The sequence below is a fragment of the Xiphophorus couchianus genome, chromosome 19, assembly GCF_001444195.1.
Source record: "Xiphophorus couchianus chromosome 19, X_couchianus-1.0, whole genome shotgun sequence".
In the NCBI taxonomy this organism is placed as follows: domain Eukaryota; kingdom Metazoa; phylum Chordata; class Actinopteri; order Cyprinodontiformes; family Poeciliidae; genus Xiphophorus; species Xiphophorus couchianus.
Genome location: NC_040246.1, coordinates 23,985,960 through 24,008,264, shown reverse-complemented (window position 1 = coordinate 24,008,264; position 22,305 = coordinate 23,985,960). Strand labels below are relative to the sequence as shown.

The window sequence follows — 22,305 nt, the reverse complement described above, 5'->3', positions numbered from 1 at the left end:
AACTAAAATCTAGGACCAATTATGTATGATTAGAAAAGTTTTATCTGTTAAATGTTGTCAAATGTAGTGCAAAAACACTATTTTCTTGACAACCATCTTGAAAATTAGCCACCATCTTGATTTTTCAGTGGATATCATTTGGGGTATATTTGTGAATTTCTGCCAGTTTCGTCTCTTCCAGCCAAAATGAAGGATTTTTATGAAATCCCAAATTATGTAGTGAACCTTGTGCATTGTTCTTGATATTTGACCCGATTTTCTTTCCTTACCTTCCTTCTCTGAATGTCGTCCTGCTCCTGATATTCTGTCCCTACTGGCTTTTGACATCTTGGTCGCTGTTTTCTCTTACTGCTGTCCAACCCCTGTTGTCAGACGGGCTGTTCTGTTGTCTCAAACACTTGGTAGGGGGACAGGTTTATATAATCAGAGGTGAGTCTGCGCCGACCCACTCAGCCTTTCTGCGCCTTCATGGATGCAGTTCAGACATTTCACTGAAATCTTTTCATCATATTTTGGATGGGAATTGGCTCTTTGTCTTTCACAAAGAACTAAACTGACTAAAACTAGAAATAGAAATATTAGTTTCTACCTAAAGCTTCAGTTTCAAACATATTAAAGATGAACCAGTGTTGTGTTTTTACGTTTGTTTATTCTGCACCAAAACTCATTTCTATCCTGAGATATTTACATTAATCTATGAAATGACTAAAAATAACAGTTTGATTATGTTCAACAAAATGATTCCTATAGAGCTTTTTGATATTTATTAGACTTGCTTTAAATAAATGATTAGTTAGAACCAAGAAGCAGAAAGGAAGCGCATTATCAATAAAATACAAATTGTTAGCCTACCTTAGCTTAGCTTAACTTGTCTTTAGTTTATCTTAATTTTTATTTCTGTCCTTAATTAAGACAAATTACTTGTCTTAATTTGTCTAATTGTATATTGATAAGAATATTGATAATCCAAAATAAAGGTAAAACCTGAAGTATATGATTGGAGCTGGAGGCGTCAGGATCTCATCCATGAAGACGTTTTGCTCATTGTGTTTGTTCGTTCGTTCATGCATGAATATGAATATGAATATAAATATGAATATAAATATGAATATGAATATGAATCCCTCCCTCTGTTTCTGCCTGATTGTCTTCACCCGTTTCTCACTTTTTCATTCCAGTCAATCCGGTTCCAGGATTCCCACTCAGTCTGGAAATATTGATTTCAGCTTTTTCATAATATACATGAAATAATTAGTTTATTACTTATATCACATTTTTCACTAGATTAATATAAAAAATACCATTTTTAAAAGCACTTGAGTCCATTTTAATGATGTGAAATATTGAAGATTCAGCTTTGAGTTTTTACAGTTCTGTTTGGTTCTGTCTTGATACTTTCTAGTTATTTTAAACATGAAAAATATTTTCATAAAATACAAACACCTAATTTTCAATATATTTAAAATGAAAAAGCTAATAAATATGTATATATTTTAATACTAGTTTCTGATGAGGATGTTCACTTACCAGAACAAACTGATGTCCCATCTTTCTGGGCACACACACACACACACACACACACACACACACACTCTCTGCCCTCCTGTTTGTGGGTCTTACCAGCTCATAACTGGCTGTCAGGTTTTCTCGTGTCATCCTGAAAATCTCCTCCGGTCAGAAAAATCCCATCTGGTGCCTGAAACGTTTTGATTCTCGCTGATCTCTGATTGGCTCTGAGTCTCCGAGTGGGGAAGCGAGACGCGGCGCGTTTTCACAGCTCCTTTCTGTGGTGTGAACAGCAGAAAGGAGCCAGCCGCTCTGCTGACCCCCTCAGACGCCGAGCGCATTCAGCTGTTCAGGGACGAGTCGCGGATCTTTTCCTCTCTGCTTTCACAGAAAGAGAGCGAAGTCAGTGTGTGATTGAAAGCTGGAAAGCAGCTGGCAGTCCATGTCTATCAGACAGCAGCACAAAGCGCAGCACAATACGCACTATGCAGCAGGATGTGCCTGGACATGTTACTGCAGCAATACGGCAGGATTACGGCTGGTGCGTAAGGTCAAAGGGCAAGAGGTGGGGTCACTGGACAGGTCGCTGCTTCTGCAGATGTTTTATGAAGTTTTTATTTGTGCTTCCTCAGCTTCTTCTCACATTTATTTCAGTTTAGATCCTCAATATTTTCAGCGGAAAATGATTTTATATGTTGACCGTAAGCTTTGACCTTTGAGTCATAAAGGTATAAAATGGTTCCTAAAGGTCAGTGTCTGAAGTAGTGGTGTGTGTTTCCTTAACTTAGCCTAGCCTAGCCTAGATTGCATTAACTAGCTTATCTGAGACTAGCTGACTGCTTGTAGAGCGTTAGCGCCCCGCCAGGCTGACTGCGTGTAGAGCGTTAGCGCCCCGCCAGGCTGACTGCGTGTAGAGCGTTAGCGCCCCGCCAGGCTGACTGCGTGTAGAGCGTTAGCACCCCGCCAGGCTGACTGCGTGTAGAGCGTTAGCGCCCCGCCAGGCTGACTGCGTGTAGAGCGTTAGCGCCCCGCCAGGCTGACTGCGTGTAGAGCGTTAGCGCCCCGCCAGGCTGACTGCTTGTAGAGCGTTAGCGCCCTGCCAGGCTGACTGCGTGTAGAGCGTTAGCGCCCCGCCAGGCTGACTGTGTGAATGTCAGGGCCCAGCAGCTCCTCAGGCTCTTCCTGCATCAGTTAAAGTCACAGAGCTGCTCGTCTTCTGAGAAAAACGGATGTTTTGATCGTTTACTGTCGTCAGCGTCTCCAGGTTTACGTGCAGCGGTTGCTTAGCAACAGGAAGAATGCAGCGCTACAGCTGTGCTTTGATCAGGAGGAAACGGCGACCTCGAGGTCATAACCTGGTGACAGGATGGAGGGAGCAAAACGTTTAGAAAACAGCTTAGTTGACTGGTTCTGGTTCTATCAGAACCTGCCGCTGCGCTCCGTCTCTCCTGCTGTACTTCCTGTAACCTGCTTCCTGCTTCCTGTCTAGACACGCTGGTGAAGCTGTCACTGCTGAACTCCATGGGTCATGAGATGTCCAAGTGTAAGACGTCCGTCTGCCGGGGACAGCCCAACCCCACCTACAAGGAGACCTTCGTGTTCCAGGTGGCGCTGTTCCAGCTGTCCGACGTCACCCTCATCCTGTCCGTCTACAACAAGCGCAGCATGAAGAGGAAGGAGCTGATTGGCTGGATCTCCCTGGGCCTCAACAGCTCCGGGGAAGACGAGCTCAGCCATTGGACGCACATGAAGGAGGCCAAAGGACGGCAGGTCTGCCGCTGGCACAGCCTGCTGGAGTCCTAACGGGGGTCGGGGGTCGTCCTGATGTCTGTTATATTGTCCATCATGTTGTCCATCCTGTCTACTGGTTTGTTGTCATGGTAACGGCAGGGAAGGACCAGAGGCTAGCTGCTGGCCGCTAGCATCAACTAGCTGGATCGGCTCCTCTGGTTCATCATATTAGTGGTATTGATGACATCATGATGGTTCAGTTGGTTCTGATTGACTTTCTACAGTAACTGGAAAACCAGTTTAATGAGCTACTGGAGCTACTGGAGCTGACATTTCTCCCAGTCAGGATCCAGGTCAGATCCAAACACATTTAGGATTAATGCTGATTCTGTCTGACCCAGAGGTTCTCTCGGGTTCTGGTTCAGGTTCGGGTTCAGGTTCAGCTCAGGCATCTGGCTAAATACAAATAATATATTGATATATAAATTCAATGCTATATAATCAATAATCCAATGAAATGCCATAGAGGGAATCTGCTTAGCAGCAAAGATTTTAATTTAATAACATATTTATTACATTGTAATAACCTGTTATTACACTGTTTAATGGCAACAATGTAAACAGTTTGGTAATATTATATAATTATTATTATAATGTAACTAGTAGCAACAGCTTCTAATGAGACGTTAACTAGTTTTAGCTTATTTTCTAATTATTCATGTTAATAATCTATCATCACAGAAACACAGTCATATTAACACAATAAGTAATTATTCAAGAGCATTGATTACATATCTGTTATATCTTTCAACAGTTTCTTCTGTTCAACTATTAAGTAAATAATTGTTGTATAATTGTAACTAGGTTATAGTAACAGTTTGTAATAACATGTTTATAAAGGGTTAATTCCTCAATAACATGTTCCTGAGTAATTATATAATATTACCAACTTATTAATAACTTACATTTTATCCAGATTTCACATTCAGATAATTAAGGACATAAACACAAAATTTAGGTATGAGGAAGATAAATATGAAGCAGATGTTGCTGAGCCGCCAGAGAACAACTCGGTTAAGCCCCGCCCACACCTGTCCTACACCTGCCCAGGTGCTGGAAGCACAGGAGCTACTGCCTTACCTGAGATGGCCCCGCCCCCAGAGCACAGGCCCCGCCCATCAACATGGAGCACAGATAGCAAAACCACACCCATAGTGGGAGGGGCTACTGAAGCCACGCCCAGCCTTAGTGGGAGGAGTTTCAGTCCCACACATGAAGTTGATTGGTTCTGCAGATGGTCTGCAGGTTTTCATTAACAGCCAAGAGAAAAGTCTTTCCTGTGCCTGTGTTGAGTTTACAGAGTGTGTGTGTGTGTGTGTGTGTGTGTGTGTGTGTGTGTGTGTGTGTGTGTGTGTGAGAACAGCAGGCTGTGAATACTTCTGACTTATTGCGATGTTTCTGATTGTCTGGCTTCTGCCTCTCAGTGATTGTTTCTAATGTATTTTTGTACTAAACGAGGTGAGCAGAGCAGCAGAACCTTTCAGACGGGTTGGAGTCCAGCTGGTTGGTTCCTCATGTTTGCTAACTGAAGCTCCCCAGAACTTCCCCTCAGCTGCTTTGCCTCCAAACTGCTGGATGACACAAATATTTACAGTTTTATGCCAAATATAATAAACTCATTGACAAAACATGGAAAGAAAGTACATCCCCGCAAATGTATTCCAACATCAGATGGGGCATTACTCAGAGAAACTCCTGGTAGCTGGTGAAGACTAAAGGTCATAACTCTTTAACCTGTTTGGGTTGAAGGAGAAAGCCTCTTCACTAGAAACAAGATGGCCGCCACAAGCTCCAACATATATATACTTTCTTTATCTTCTGTTAGATTTTTCTGGTGGATTTTGAAAAATATCCTCCAGAAAAATGGAGAATCTGTCAGAACTGAAATCAGCTTCTGATATTGGCAGTGGTGGGCTCAGCTAGCCAAACGTTAGCTTCACTGACCCAGTTCTCCAACAAACTAACATCTGCTAACATATCAAAAATGGTCAAAGACTGGTTTAAAAGGCTTGTTAGCGGCAGCCATCTTGAAAGATTTCCAGTGATCAGCTATGCTAGGATCTACAGGCTAATGTGGTTCTGTTTGGGTTTCTCCTTTGATGGTGGTTCTGAATCTGCTGTGAGTTTCTACAAGCTGGTAAAGTTTTTACCAGGAGGGGGTGTACTTCCAGGAGGAACGTTCTGCTTTGGACCCGGTCTGGTTCTGATTCAGGTCAGTGGAGGGTTCTAGCTGGTATCAGGAGCGCCATCGGCCCTGCAGAGGAAACTAGCTGAAGGTTCCGGTTCCGGTTCTGGTGGAGGTCCCACTGGTTCTGGGTCCAGTCTGCGTTCTTAGCTGGTTCTGTCAGTCGGTGGACCTTCTGTCTGAGCAGCGCCTCCTGCTGGTGAACTGCAGCTCTGACTCAGTGGTTTCAGGAAATAGACAGAGACCGGTCGTCAAGGAGACAGTGCCGGTGTTGTGGACCCGTTAGTGATCCGGTTCCTCTGGTTCCGCTGCTTCGTTTAGATCTAATCGCTGCTCTGCCCTCGTTGTTTCTTGTTTCTGTGGGAACGACCTTTGCCCTCAGCGGCATCGGTGCCTTACTGTTTCAACTTCTTGTCTTAATATTCCTGAAAATTAACTTTTCCCCTGTAGTTATGGCTGAGTTTGATTTTAAAAACGTTTTTGAATTTACAAGTAAGAATTTCTATGTGATGTTACTGAATAAAAAGGAAATAAACTTTTCTGATCCTCTTTCTTCTTCCTTATATGGTCATTTCTGTCCGTCCGTTTGGACCGTCAAACATGAACATTTTGGCCTGTCATAAAACAGATGTGATTAATCTTTCAGTCAGATTTTCACCATTTTATTCATTCATTCATACACATCAAACTTTCAGCCTAAATATTTAGTTAGCTGCAGCTAAGTATTAAATAAATGGCAACCACACTAACTACCTGTAAACTAAATATTTAGCTTTCAAATTAAATATGACTTTGAAAGATGAACTGCGTCTGTTTTATTTGTTTACAGTCTAATAACCAAATTATTATTTAATTTGTGATTAACTTTACAAACAGCAACTTGTCCTGCACTGCTAGAAACCAACCAACAGGTGGCGCAACATTGCAGTTTGTGTCATGGTTTCACTTTTTACAGGCAGCACCTGCATGCTGCAGCACCTCCTCTAGAGGTCAAAGGTCAGCTGTGACCTCAGCATCTTTAAATGGTCGGTGTTTTACAGCGTCCCTCCCCCACCTGCTTCTGCCTCTATACCTGCTTCTGTTCTGGACACAAGATGACCGGCGATCAGGTTATCGAGGTCAAACTGAGGTCAAACTGAGGTCAAACTGCAGATTCAGCTGCTGAACTGTGAACATGAACGAGTTCAGTTGTGAACCGCTGGGAACTGAACTGTGAACTAGTTCCTGTGAACAAGTCCGGTTCCGAATCATTTGTACTCCAGCCAACAACGGAGCGGGAACCAGAGAGATGTATGGCAAGCCGTCTGTGTGTTTATTCAGTGTTCTGAAAATACAACTAGTTAGCTAGTAGAACTAGCTACCTTTACCACACAGAAGGGAATAATCACAGCGGTCTAGTTAAAGCCTCAGTGTAACCAGCTTGACTGAATATAATGGAGTGTAGGTAGAACGCCTCACCAGTTAACTACTAGTTAGCAGCACTACACTAGTGGAGTTAAATATTTACTAGTTAACTAAAACTTTTACTTATTGGCTATAGGGGGCGACACTGTTAGGTTTACTAGTTAAACCCTTTTAGTTAACCATTAAGATATAAAACTTAATATAATCTTTTATCTAACCTTAAGCTCCTAATGGTTATTTGGTACAACATTTTTACATTTACAACTAGTAAGGTAATAACTACTTAATAAAAACCCTACTAGTTGGGTAATATGGCTGGAACATCTCGACTAGCTGAAATGGGTAATAGTTAAATATTTCATCAACCACAGCAGTAAACATTGAAGTTCAATAAGATAAAACTTTTATTTATTTATTTTTATTACTGAAGCATATCTACCAGACCCTCTAAAATACTCAATCAGTCCCAAAGTCAATGAACTGGTTAGTTAGTAAACCTGAATGTAACCAGCAAGGCCAAAATCAACGCTGATGGGAACTGGGCTGATTTTATTTTAATACATGAACTAAACCGAATGACTTTAAGAGAGACCGGATTAAATGCAGCGTTGTCTTGCCATAGCCTGAGCTCTTCCCGCGCGGCCGCAGGGAGCGAGGCGCAGCCGCACATCGGCTCCGACCGGCGGCCCGAACACACCGAGCTGCTCCGGGGAGGAGCCGGACAACCGGGTCCAGATCAGAGCCTGCGCAGCTGCAGGCGACGGAGCTCGGTTCGGTTCGGCGAACTCAGCTGGTGATCAAAACCGAGCGGAGAAAAAGACCCAGTTTTACTCTCTTCCGGTTGGGAAGAACGGTTCGGATAGATCCGGTTCGTTTTCAGCAGAAGAAGCTTTTTAGTATTATTCATGTTAATGCAAAGAACCCAGAAACAGCATCCAACCATCATCCATCCATCCAGCATCAATCCAACCATCATCCATCCATCCAGCATCCAACCAACCATCATCCATCCATCCAGCATCCAACCAACCATCATCCATCCATCCAGCATCCAACCAACCATCATCCAACCAACCAGCATCCATCCATCCAGCATCCATCCAACCATCATCCATCCATCCAGCATCCAACCAACCATCATCCATCCATCCAGCATCCAACCAACCATCATCCATCCATCCAGCATCCAACCAACCATCATCCATCCATCCAGCATCCATCCAACCATCATCCATCCATCCAGCATCCAACCAACCATCATCCATCCATCCAGCATCCATCCAACCATCATCCATCCATCCAGCATCCAACCAACCATCATCCATCCATCCAGCATCCATCCAACCATCATCCATCCATCCAGCATCCAACCAACCATCATCCATCCATCCAGCATCCAACCAACCATCATCCATCCAACCAGCATCCATCCATCCATCCAGCATCCATCCAACCATCATCCATCCAGCATCCAACCAACCAGCATCCAACCAACCATCATCCATCCATCCAGCATCCAATCAACCATCATCCATCCATCCAGCATCCAACCATCATCCATCCATCCAGCATCCAACCAACCATCATCCATCCATCCAGCATCCAACCAACCAGCATCCAACCAACCATCATCCATCCATCCAGCATCCAATCAACCATCATCCATCCATCCAGCATCCAAACAACCATCATCCATCCATCCAGCATCCAACCATCATCCATCCATACAGCATCCAAACAACCATCATCCATCCACCCAGCATCCATCCAACCATCATCCATTCATCCATCCAGCATCCAACCAACCATCATCCATCCACCCAGCATCCAACCAACCAGCATCCATCCACCCAGCATCCAACCAACCAGCATCCATCCATCCAGCATCCAACCAACCATCATCCATCCATCCAGCATCCATCCAACCATCATCCATCCACCCAGCATCCATTCAACCATCATCCATTCATCCATCCAGCATCCAACCAACCATCACCCATCCATCTAGCATCCAACCAACCATCATCCATCCAACCAGCATCCATCCATCCAGCATCCATCCAACCATCATCCATCCAGCATCCAACCAACCAGCATCCATCCAACCAAAAAGCATCCATCCAACCAGCATCCAACCAAACATCATCCATCCAACCATCATCCAACCAACAATCATCCATCCATCATCCATCCAAACATCCAGCATCCAACCAACCATCTTCCATTCATCCATCCAGCATCCAACCAACCATCACCCATCCACCCAGCATCCATCCAACCATCATCCATCCAACCATCATCCATCCAACCAGCATCCAACCAACCATCATCCATCCAACCAGCATCCTTCCAACCATCATCCATCCAACCAGCATCCAACCGTCCAGCATCCAACCAACCATCATCCATCCAGCATCCAACCAACCATCACCCATCCATCCTGCATCCATCCATCCAGCATCCAACCAACCATCATCCATCCAGCATCCAACCAACCATCATCCATCCATCCAGCATCCATCCAACCATCATCCATCCAACCAGCATCCAACCAACCATCATCCATCCAACCAGCATCCTTCCAACCATCATCCATCCATCCAGCATCCAACCAACCATCACCCATCCATCCAGCATCCATCCAACCATCACCCATCCATCCAGCATCCATCCAACCATCATCCATCCAACCAAAAAGCATCCATCCAACCAGCATCCAACCAAACATCATCCATCCAACCATCATCCAACCAACAATCATCCATCCATCATCCATCCAAACATCCAGCATCCAACCAACCATCTTCCATTCATCCATCCAGCGTCCAAACAACCATCATCCATCCATCCAGCATCCATCCATCCAGCATCCAACCAACCATCATCCATCCATCCAGCATCCAACCAACCATCATCCATCCATCCAGCATCCAACCAACCATCATCCATCCATCCAGCATCCAACCAACCATCATCCATCCATCCAGCATCCAACCAACCATCATCCATCCATCCAGCATCCAACCAACCATCATCCATCCATCCAGCATCCATCCAACCATCATCCATCCATCCAGCATCCAACCAACCATCATCCATCCATCCAGCATCCAACCAACCATCATCCATCCAACCAGCATCCATCCATCCATCCAGCATCCATCCAACCATCATCCATCCAGCATCCAACCAACCAGCATCCAACCAACCATCATCCATCCATCCAGCATCCAATCAACCATCATCCATCCATCCAGCATCCAACCATCATCCATCCATCCAGCATCCAACCAACCATCATCCATCCAACCAGCATCCATCCATCCATCCAGCATCCAACCAACCATCATCCATCCATCCAGCATCCATCCAACCATCATCCATCCATCCAGCATCCAACCAACCATCATCCATCCATCCAGCATCCAACCAACCATCATCCATCCAACCAGCATCCATCCATCCATCCAGCATCCATCCAACCATCATCCATCCAGCATCCAACCAACCAGCATCCAACCAACCATCATCCATCCATCCAGCATCCAATCAACCATCATCCATCCATCCAGCATCCAACCATCATCCATCCATCCAGCATCCAACCAACCATCATCCATCCATCCAGCATCCAACCAACCAGCATCCAACCAACCATCATCCATCCATCCAGCATCCAATCAACCATCATCCATCCATCCAGCATCCAAACAACCATCATCCATCCATCCAGCATCCAACCATCATCCATCCATACAGCATCCAAACAACCATCATCCATCCACCCAGCATCCATCCAACCATCATCCATTCATCCATCCAGCATCCAACCAACCATCATCCATCCACCCAGCATCCAACCAACCAGCATCCATCCACCCAGCATCCAACCAACCAGCATCCATCCATCCAGCATCCAACCAACCATCATCCATCCATCCAGCATCCATCCAACCATCATCCATCCACCCAGCATCCATTCAACCATCATCCATTCATCCATCCAGCATCCAACCAACCATCACCCATCCATCTAGCATCCAACCAACCATCATCCATCCAACCAGCATCCATCCATCCAGCATCCATCCAACCATCATCCATCCAGCATCCAACCAACCAGCATCCATCCAACCAAAAAGCATCCATCCAACCAGCATCCAACCAAACATCATCCATCCAACCATCATCCAACCAACAATCATCCATCCATCATCCATCCAAACATCCAGCATCCAACCAACCATCTTCCATTCATCCATCCAGCATCCAACCAACCATCACCCATCCACCCAGCATCCATCCAACCATCATCCATCCAACCATCATCCATCCAACCAGCATCCAACCAACCATCATCCATCCAACCAGCATCCTTCCAACCATCATCCATCCAACCAGCATCCAACCGTCCAGCATCCAACCAACCATCATCCATCCAGCATCCAACCAACCATCACCCATCCATCCTGCATCCATCCATCCAGCATCCAACCAACCATCATCCATCCAGCATCCAACCAACCATCATCCATCCATCCAGCATCCATCCAACCATCATCCATCCAACCAGCATCCAACCAACCATCATCCATCCAACCAGCATCCTTCCAACCATCATCCATCCATCCAGCATCCAACCAACCATCACCCCATCCATCCAGCATCCATCCAACCATCACCCATCCATCCAGCATCCATCCAACCATCATCCATCCAACCAAAAAGCATCCATCCAACCAGCATCCAACCAAACATCATCCATCCAACCATCATCCAACCAACAATCATCCATCCATCATCCATCCAAACATCCAGCATCCAACCAACCATCTTCCATTCATCCATCCAGCGTCCAACCAACCATCATCCATCCATCCAGCATCCATCCATCCAGCATCCAACCAACCATCATCCATCCATCCAGCATCCAACCAACCATCATCCATCCATCCAGCATCCAACCAACCATCATCCATCCATCCAGCATCCAACCAACCATCATCCATCCATCCAGCATCCAACCAACCATCATCCATCCATCCAGCATCCAACCAACCATCATCCATCCATCCAGCATCCATCCAACCATCATCCATCCATCCAGCATCCAACCAACCATCATCCATCCATCCAGCATCCAACCAACCATCATCCATCCAACCAGCATCCATCCATCCATCCAGCATCCATCCAACCATCATCCATCCAGCATCCAACCAACCAGCATCCAACCAACCATCATCCATCCATCCAGCATCCAATCAACCATCATCCATCCATCCAGCATCCAACCATCATCCATCCATCCAGCATCCAACCAACCATCATCCATCCAACCAGCATCCATCCATCCATCCAGCATCCATCCAACCATCATCCATCCAGCATCCAAGCAACCAGCATCCAACCAACCATCATCCACCCATCCAGCATCCAATCAACCATCATCCATCCATCCAGCATCCAACCATCATCCATCCACCAAGCATCCATCCATCCAGCATCCATCCAACCATCATCCATCCATCCAGCATCCAACCAACCATCATCCATCCATCCAGCATCCAACCAACCATCATCCATCCATCCAGCATCCAACCATCATCCATCCATCCAGCATCCAACCAACCATCACCCATCCATCCAGCATCCAATCAACCATCATCCATCCATCCAGCATCCAACCATCATCCATCCATCCAGCATCCAACCAACCATCATCCATCCATCCAGCATCCATCCAACCATCATCCATCCACCCAGCATCCATTCAACCATCATCCAGTCATCCATCCAGCATCCAACCAACCATCATCCATCCATCCAGCATCCATCCAACCATCATCCATCCATCCAGCATCCAACCAACCATCATCCATCCATCCAGCATCCAACCAACCATCATCCATCCACCCAGCATCCAACCAACCAGCATCCATCCACCCAGCATCCAACCAACCAGCATCCATCCATCCAGCATCCAACCAACCATCATCCATCCATCCAGCATCCATCCAACCATCATCCATCCACCCAGCATCCATTCAACCATCATCCATTCATCCATCCAGCATCCAACCAACCATCACCCATCCATCTAGCATCCAACCAACCATCATCTATCCAACCAGCATCCATCCATCCAGCATCCATCCAACCATCATACATCCAACCATCATCCATCCAACCAGCATCCAACCATCCAGCATCCAACCAACCATCATCCATCCAGCATCCAACCAACCATCACCCATCCATCCTGCATCCATCCATCCAGCATCCAACCAACCATCATCCATCCATCCAGCATCCAACCAACCATCATCCATCCATCCAGCATCCAACCAACCATCATCCATCCATCCAGCATCCATCCAACCATCATCCATCCAACCATCATCCATCCAACCAGCATCCAACCAACCATCATCCATCCAACCAGCATCCTTCCAACCATCATCCATCCAACCAGCATCCAACCATCCAGCATCCAACCAACCATCATCCATCCAGCATCCAACCAACCATCACCCATCCATCCAGCATCCATCCAACCATCACCCATCCATCCAGCATCCATCCAACCATCATCCATCCAAACAAAAAGCATCCATCCAACCAGCATCGAACCAAACATCATCCATCCAACCATCATCCAACCAACAATCATCCATCCATCATCCATCCAAACATCCAGCATCCAACCAACCATCTTCCATTCATCCATCCAGCATCCAACCAACCATCACCCATCCATCCAGCATCCATCCAACCAGCATCCTTCCAACCATCATCCATCCAACCAGCATCCAACCATCCAGCATCCAACCAACCATCATCCATCCAGCATCCAACCAACCATCCACCCATCCATCCTGTGTCCATCCATCCAGCATCCAACCAACCATCATCCATCCATCCAGCATCCAACCAACCATCATCCATCCATCCAGCATCCAACCAACCATCATCCATCCATCCAGCATCCATCCAACCATCATCCATCCAACCAGCATCCTTCCAACCATCATCCATCCAACCAGCATCCAACCATCCAGCATCCAACCAACCATCATCCATCCAGCATCCATCCAGCCATCATCCATCCAACCAAAAAGCATCCATCCAACCAGCATCCAACCAAACATCATCCATCCAACCATCATCCAACCAACAATCATCCATCCATCATCCATCCAAACATCCAGCATCCAACCAACCATCTTCCATTCATCCATCCAGCATCCAACCAACCATCATCCATCCATCCAGCATCCATCCATCCAGCATCCAACCAACCATCATCCATCCATCCAGCATCCAACCAACCATCATCCATCCATCCAGCATCCAACCAACCATCATCCATCCACCCAGCATCCATACCAACCATCATCCATCCATCCAGCATCCAACCAACCATCATCCATCCATCCAGCATCCAACCAACCATCATCCATCCAACCATCATCCATCCATCCAGCATCCAACCAACCATCATCCATCCATCCAGCATCCATCCAACCATCATCCATCTATCCAGCATCCAACCAACCAGCATCCATCCAGCATCCAACCAACCATCATCCATCCATCCAGCATCCATCCAACCATCATCCATCCACCCAGCATCCATTCAACCATCATCCATTCATCCATCCAGCATCCAACCAACCATCACCCCATCCATCTAGCATCCAACCAACCATCATCTATCCAACCAGCATCCATCCACCCAGCATCCAACCAACCAGCATCCATCCACCCAGCATCCAACCAACCAGCATCCATCCATCCAGCATCCAACCAACCATCATCCATCCATCCAGCATCCATCCAACCATCATCCATCCACCCAGCATCCATTCAACCATCATCCATTCATCCCATCCAGCATCCAACCAACCATCACCCATCCATCTAGCATCCAACCAACCATCATCCATCCAACCAGCATCCATCCATCCAGCATCCATCCAACCATCATCCATCCAGCATCCAACCAACCAGCATCCATCCAACCAAAAAGCATCCATCCAACCAGCATCCAACCAAACATCATCCATCCAACCATCATCCAACCAACAATCATCCATCCATCATCCATCCAAACATCCAGCATCCAACCAACCATCTTCCATTCATCCATCCAGCATCCAACCAACCATCACCCATCCACCCAGCATCCATCCAACCATCATCCATCCAACCATCATCCATCCAACCAGCATCCAACCAACCATCATCCATCCAACCAGCATCCTTCCAACCATCATCCATCCAACCAGCATCCAACCGTCCAGCATCCAACCAACCATCATCCATCCAGCATCCAACCAACCATCACCCATCCATCCTGCATCCATCCATCCAGCATCCAACCAACCATCATCCATCCAGCATCCAACCAACCATCATCCATCCATCCAGCATCCAACCAACCATCATCCATCCATCCAGCATCCATCCAACCATCATCCATCCAACCAGCATCCAACCAACCATCATCCATCCAACCAGCATCCTTCCAACCATCATCCATCCATCCAGCATCCAACCAACCATCACCCATCCATCCAGCATCCATCCAACCATCACCCATCCATCCAGCATCCATCCAACCATCATCCATCCAACCAAAAAGCATCCATCCAACCAGCATCCAACCAAACATCATCCATCCAACCATCATCCAACCAACAATCATCCATCCATCATCCATCCAAACATCCAGCATCCAACCAACCATCTTCCATCCATCCATCCAGCATCCAACCAACCATCTTCCATCCATCCATCCAGCATCCAACCAACCATCATCCATCCATCCAGCATCCAACCAACCATCATCCATCCATCCAGCATCCAACCAACCATCATCCATCCATCCAGCATCCAACCAACCATCATCCATCCATCCAGCATCCAACCAACCATCATCCATCCATCCAGCATCCAACCAACCATCATCCATCCATCCAGCATCCATCCAACCATCATCCATCCATCCAGCATCCAACCAACCATCATCCATCCATCCAGCATCCAACCAACCATCATCCATCCAACCAGCATCCATCCATCCATCCAGCATCCATCCAACCATCATCCATCCAGCATCCAACCAACCAGCATCCAACCAACCATCATCCATCCATCCAGCATCCAATCAACCATCATCCATCCATCCAGCATCCAACCATCATCCATCCATCCAGCATCCAACCAACCATCATCCATCCAACCAGCATCCATCCATCCATCCAGCATCCATCCAACCATCATCCATCCAGCATCCAAGCAACCAGCATCCAACCAACCATCATCCACCCATCCAGCATCCAATCAACCATCATCCATCCATCCAGCATCCAACCATCATCCATCCACCAAGCATCCATCCATCCAGCATCCATCCAACCATCATCCATCCATCCAGCATCCATCCAACCATCATCCATCCATCCAGCATCCAACCAACCATCATCCATCCATCCAGCATCCAACCATCATCCATCCATCCAGCATCCAAACAACCATCATCCATCCACCCAGCATCCATCCAACCATCATCCATTCATCCATCCAGCATCCATCCAACCATCATCCATCCACCCAGCATCCATTCAACCATCATCCATTCATCCATCCAGCATCCAACCAACCATCACCCATCCATCTAGCATCCAACCAACCATCATCTATCCAACCAGCATCCATCCACCCAGCATCCAACCAACCAGCATCCATCCACCCAGCATCCAACAACCAGCATCCATCCATCCAGCATCCAACCAACCATCATCCATCCATCCAGCATCCATCCAACCATCATCCATCCACCCAGCATCCATTCAACCATCATCCATTCATCCATCCAGCATCCAACCAACCATCACCCATCCATCTAGCATCCAACCAACCATCATCCATCCAACCAGCATCCATCCATCCAGCATCCATCCAACCATCATCCATCCAGCATCCAACCAACCAGCATCCATCCAACCAAAAAGCATCCATCCAACCAGCATCCAACCAAACATCATCCATCCAACCATCATCCAACCAACAATCATCCATCCATCATCCATCCAAACATCCAGCATCCAACCAACCATCTTCCATTCATCCATCCAGCATCCAACCAACCATCACCCATCCACCCAGCATCCATCCAACCATCATCCATCCAACCAGCATCCAACCAACCATCATCCATCCAACCAGCATCCTTCCAACCATCATCCATCCAACCAGCATCCAACCGTCCCAGCATCCAACCAACCACCATCCATCCAGCATCCAACCAACCATCACCCATCCATCCTGCATCCATCCATCCAGCATCCAACCAACCACCATCCATCCAGCATCCAACCAACCATCATCCATCCATCCAGCATCCAACCAACCATCATCCATCATCCACAACCATATCCATCCATCCAGCATCCATCCAACCATCATCCATCCAACCAGCATCCAACCAACCATCATCCATCCAACCAGCATCCTTCCAACCATCATCCATCCATCCAGCATCCAACCAACCATCACCCATCCATCCAGCATCCATCCAACCATCACCCATTCATCCAGCATCCATCCAACCATCATCCATCCAACCAAAAAGCATCCATCCAACCAGCATCCAACCAAACATCATCCATCCAACCATTATCCAACCAACAATCATCCATCCATCATCCATCCAAACATCCAGCATCCAACCAACCATCTTCCATCCATCCATCCAGCATCCAACCAACCATCTTCCATCCATCCATCCAGCATCCAACCAACCATCATCCATCCATCCAGCATCCAACCAACCATCATCCATCCATCCAGCATCCAACCAACCATCATCCATCCATCCAGCATCCAACCAACCATCATCCATCCATCCAGCATCCAACCAACCATCATCCATCCATCCAGCATCCAACCACCATCATCCATCCATCCAGCATCCATCCAACCATCATCCATCCATCCAGCATCCAACCAACCATCATCCATCCATCCAGCATCCAACCAACCATCATCCATCCAACCAGCATCCATCCATCCATCCAGCATCCATCCAACCATCATCCATCCAGCATCCAACCAACCAGCATCCAACCAACCATCATCCATCCATCCAGCATCCAATCAACCATCATCCATCCATCCAGCATCCAACCATCATCCATCCATCCAGCATCCAACCAACCATCATCCATCCAACCAGCATCCATCCATCCATCCAGCATCCATCCAACCATCATCCATCCAGCATCCAAGCAACCAGCATCCAACCAACCATCATCCACCCATCCAGCATCCAATCAACCATCATCCATCCATCCAGCATCCAACCATCATCCATCCACCAAGCATCCATCCATCCAGCATCCATCCAACCATCATCCATCCATCCAGCATCCAACCAACCATCATCCATCCATCCAGCATCCAACCAACCATCATCCATCCATCCAGCATCCAACCATCATCCATCCATCCAGCATCCAAACAACCATCATCCATCCACCCAGCATCCATCCAACCATCATCCATTCATCCATCCAGCATCCAACCAACCATCATCCATCCATCTAGCATCCAACCAACCATCATCCATCCAACCAGCATCCATCCATCCAGCATCCAACCAACCATCATCCATCCATCCAGCATCCATCCAACCATCATCCATCCATCCAGCATCCAACCAACCATCATCCATCCAACCAGCATCCATCCATCCATCCAGCATCCATCCAACCATCATCCATCCAGCATCCAACCAACCAGCATCCAACCAACCATCACCCATCCATCCAGCATCCAATCAACCATCATCCATCCATACAGCATCCAACCATCATCCATCCATCCAGCATCCAACCAACCATCATCCATCCATCCAGCATCCATCCAACCATCATCCATCCACCCAGCATCCATTCAACCATCATCCTGTCATCCATCCAGCATCCAACCAACCATCATCCATCCATCCAGCATCCATCCAACCATCATCCATCCATCCAGCATCCAACCAACCATCATCCATCCATCCAGCATCCAACCAACCATCATCCATCCACCCAGCATCCAACAAACCAGCATCCATCCACCCAGCATCCAACCAACCAGCATCCATCCATCCAGCATCCAACCAACCATCATCCATCCATCCAGCATCCATCCAACCATCATCCATCCACCCAGCATCCATTCAACCATCATCCATTCATCCATCCAGCATCCAACCAACCATCACCCATCCATCTAGCATCCAACCAACCATCATCTATCCAACCAGCATCCATCCATCCAGCATCCATCCAACCATCATCCATCCAACCATCATCCATCCAACCAGCATCCAACCATCCAGCATCCAACCAACCATCATCCATCCAGCATCCAACCAACCATCACCCATCCATCCTGCATCCATCCATCCAGCATCCAACCAACCATCATCCATCCATCCAGCATCCAACCAACCATCATCCATCCATCCAGCATCCAACCAACCATCATCCATCCATCCAGCATCCATCCAACCATCATCCATCCAACCATCATCCATCCAACCAGCATCCAACCAACCATCATCCATCCAACCAGCATCCTTCCAACCATCATCCATCCAACCAGCATCCAACCATCCAGCATCCAACCAACCATCATCCATCCAGCATCCAACCAACCATCACCCATCCATCCAGCATCCATCCAACCAGCATCCATCCAAACAAAAAGCATCCATCCAACCAGCATCCAACCAAACATCATCCATCCAACCATCATCCAACCAACAATCATCCATCCATCATCCATCCAAACATCCAGCATCCAACCAACCAGCATCCATTCATCCATCCAGCATCCAACCAACCATCACCCATCCATCCAGCATCCATCCAACCAGTATCCTTCCAACCATCATCCATCCAACCAGCATCCAACCATCCAGCATCCAACCAACCATCATCCATCTAGCATCCAACCAACCATCCACCCATCCATCCTGTGTCCATCCATCCAGCATCCAACCAACCATCATCCATCCATCCAGCATCCAACCAACCATCATCCATCCATCCAGCATCCAACCAACCATCATCCATCCATCCAGCAACCAACCAACCATCATCCATCCATCCAGCATCCATCCAACCATCATCCATCCAACCAGCATCCTTCCAACCATCATCCATCCAACCAGCATCCAACCATCCAGCATCCAACCAACCATCATCCATCCAGCATCCATCCAGCCATCATCCATCCAACCAAAAAGCATCCATCCAACCAGCATCCAACCAAACATCATCCATCAAACCATCATCCAACCAACAATCATCCATCCATCATCCATCCAAACATCCAGCATCCAACCAACCATCTTCCATTCATCCATCCAGCATCCAACCAACCATCATCCATCCATCCAGCATCCATCCATCCAGCATCCAACCAACCATCATCCATCCATCCAGCATCCAACCAACCATCATCCATCCATCCAGCATCCAACCAACCATCATCCATCCATCCAGCATCCAACCAACCAGCATCCATCCATCCAGCATCCAACCAACCATCATCCATCCAACCATCATCCATCCATCCAGCATCCAACCAACCATCATCCATCCATCCAGCATCCATCCAACCATCATCCATCTATCCAGCATCCAACCAACCAGCATCCATCCAGCATCCAACCAACCATCATCCATCCATCCAGCATCCATCCAACCATCATCCATCCACCCAGCATCCATTCAACCATCATCCATTCATCCATCCAGCATCCAACCAACCATCACCCATCCATCTAGCATCCAACCAACCATCATCTATCCAACCAGCATCCATCCATCCAGCATCCATCCAACCATCATCCATCCAACCATCATCCATCCAACCAGCATCCAACCATCCAGCATCCAACCAACCATCATCCATCCAGCATCCAACCAACCATCACCCATCCATCCTGCATCCATCCATCCAGCATCCAACCAACCATCATCCATCCATCCAGCATCCAACCAACCATCATCCATCCATCCAGCATCCAACCAACCATCATCCATCCATCCAGCATCCATCCAACCATCATCCATCCAACCATCATCCATCCAACCAGCATCCAACCAACCATCATCCATCCAACCAGCATCCTTCCAACCATCATCCATCCAACCAGCATCCAACCATCCAGCATCCAACCAACCATCATCCATCCAGCATCCAACCAACCATCACCCATCCATCCAGCATCCATCCAACCATCACCCATCCATCCAGCATCCATCCAACCATCATCCATCCAACCAAAAAGCATCCATCCAACCAGCATCCAACCAAACATCATCCATCCAACCATCATCCAACCAACAATCATCCATCCATCATCCATCCAAACATCCAGCATCCAACCAACCATCACCCATCCATCCAGCATCCATCCAACCATCATCCATCCAACCATCATCCATCCATCCAGCATCCAATCAACCATCATCCATCCATCCAGCATCCAACCATCATCCATCCATCCAGCATCCAACCAACCATCATCCATCCAACCAGCATCCATCCATCCATCCAGCATCCATCCAACCATCATCCATCCAGCATCCAAGCAACCAGCATCCAACCAACCATCATCCACCCATCCAGCATCCAATCAACCATCATCCATCCATCCAGCATCCAACCATCATCCATCCACCAAGCATCCATCCATCCAGCATCCATCCAACCATCATCCATCCATCCAGCATCCAACCAACCATCATCCATCCATCCAGCATCCAACCAACCATCATCCATCCATCCAGCATCCAACCATCATCCATCCATCCAGCATCCAAACAACCATCATCCATCCACCCAGCATCCATCCAACCATCATCCATTCATCCATCCAGCATCCAACCAACCATCATCCATCCATCTAGCATCCAACCAACCATCATCCATCCAACCAGCATCCATCCATCCAGCATCCAACCAACCATCATCCATCCATCCAGCATCCAACCAACCATCATCCATCCAACCAGCATCCTTCCAACCATCATCCATCCAACCTGCATCCAACCATCCAGCATCCATCCAACCATCATCCATCCAGCATCCAACCAACCATCCACCCATCCATCCTGTGTCCATCCATCCAGCATCCAACCAACCATCATCCATCCATCCAGCATCCAACCAACCATCATCCATCCATCCAGCATCCAACCAACCATCATCCATCCATCCAGCATCCATCCAACCATCATCCATCCAACCAGCATCCTTCCAACCATCATCCATCCAACCAGCATCCAACCATCCAGCATCCAACCAACCATCATCCATCCAGCATCCATCCAACCATCATCCATCCA

General features: G+C 47.4%; 1 protein-coding gene across 4 annotated transcripts in view; it reads left to right on the top strand.

The window, feature by feature from the left end:
• The window catches only part of syt14a (synaptotagmin XIVa), a 33,245-nt gene extending 26,808 nt beyond the window's left edge, over positions 1–6,437 (top strand). For 2 of the 4 annotated variants that reach the window (XM_028000976.1, XM_028000975.1), the window contains exons 8-9: positions 352–429; positions 2,996–6,437. In XM_028000976.1, coding sequence (XP_027856777.1) covers positions 352–429; positions 2,996–3,309 — 392 coding nt within the window. In that variant the 3' untranslated portion in view covers positions 3,310–6,437. The remainder of the gene's footprint in view (positions 1–351; positions 430–2,995) is intronic. The other 2 variants (XM_028000977.1, XM_028000978.1) reach the window with 2 other exon arrangements.
• The last annotated feature ends 15,868 nt before the right edge of the window (positions 6,438–22,305 follow it).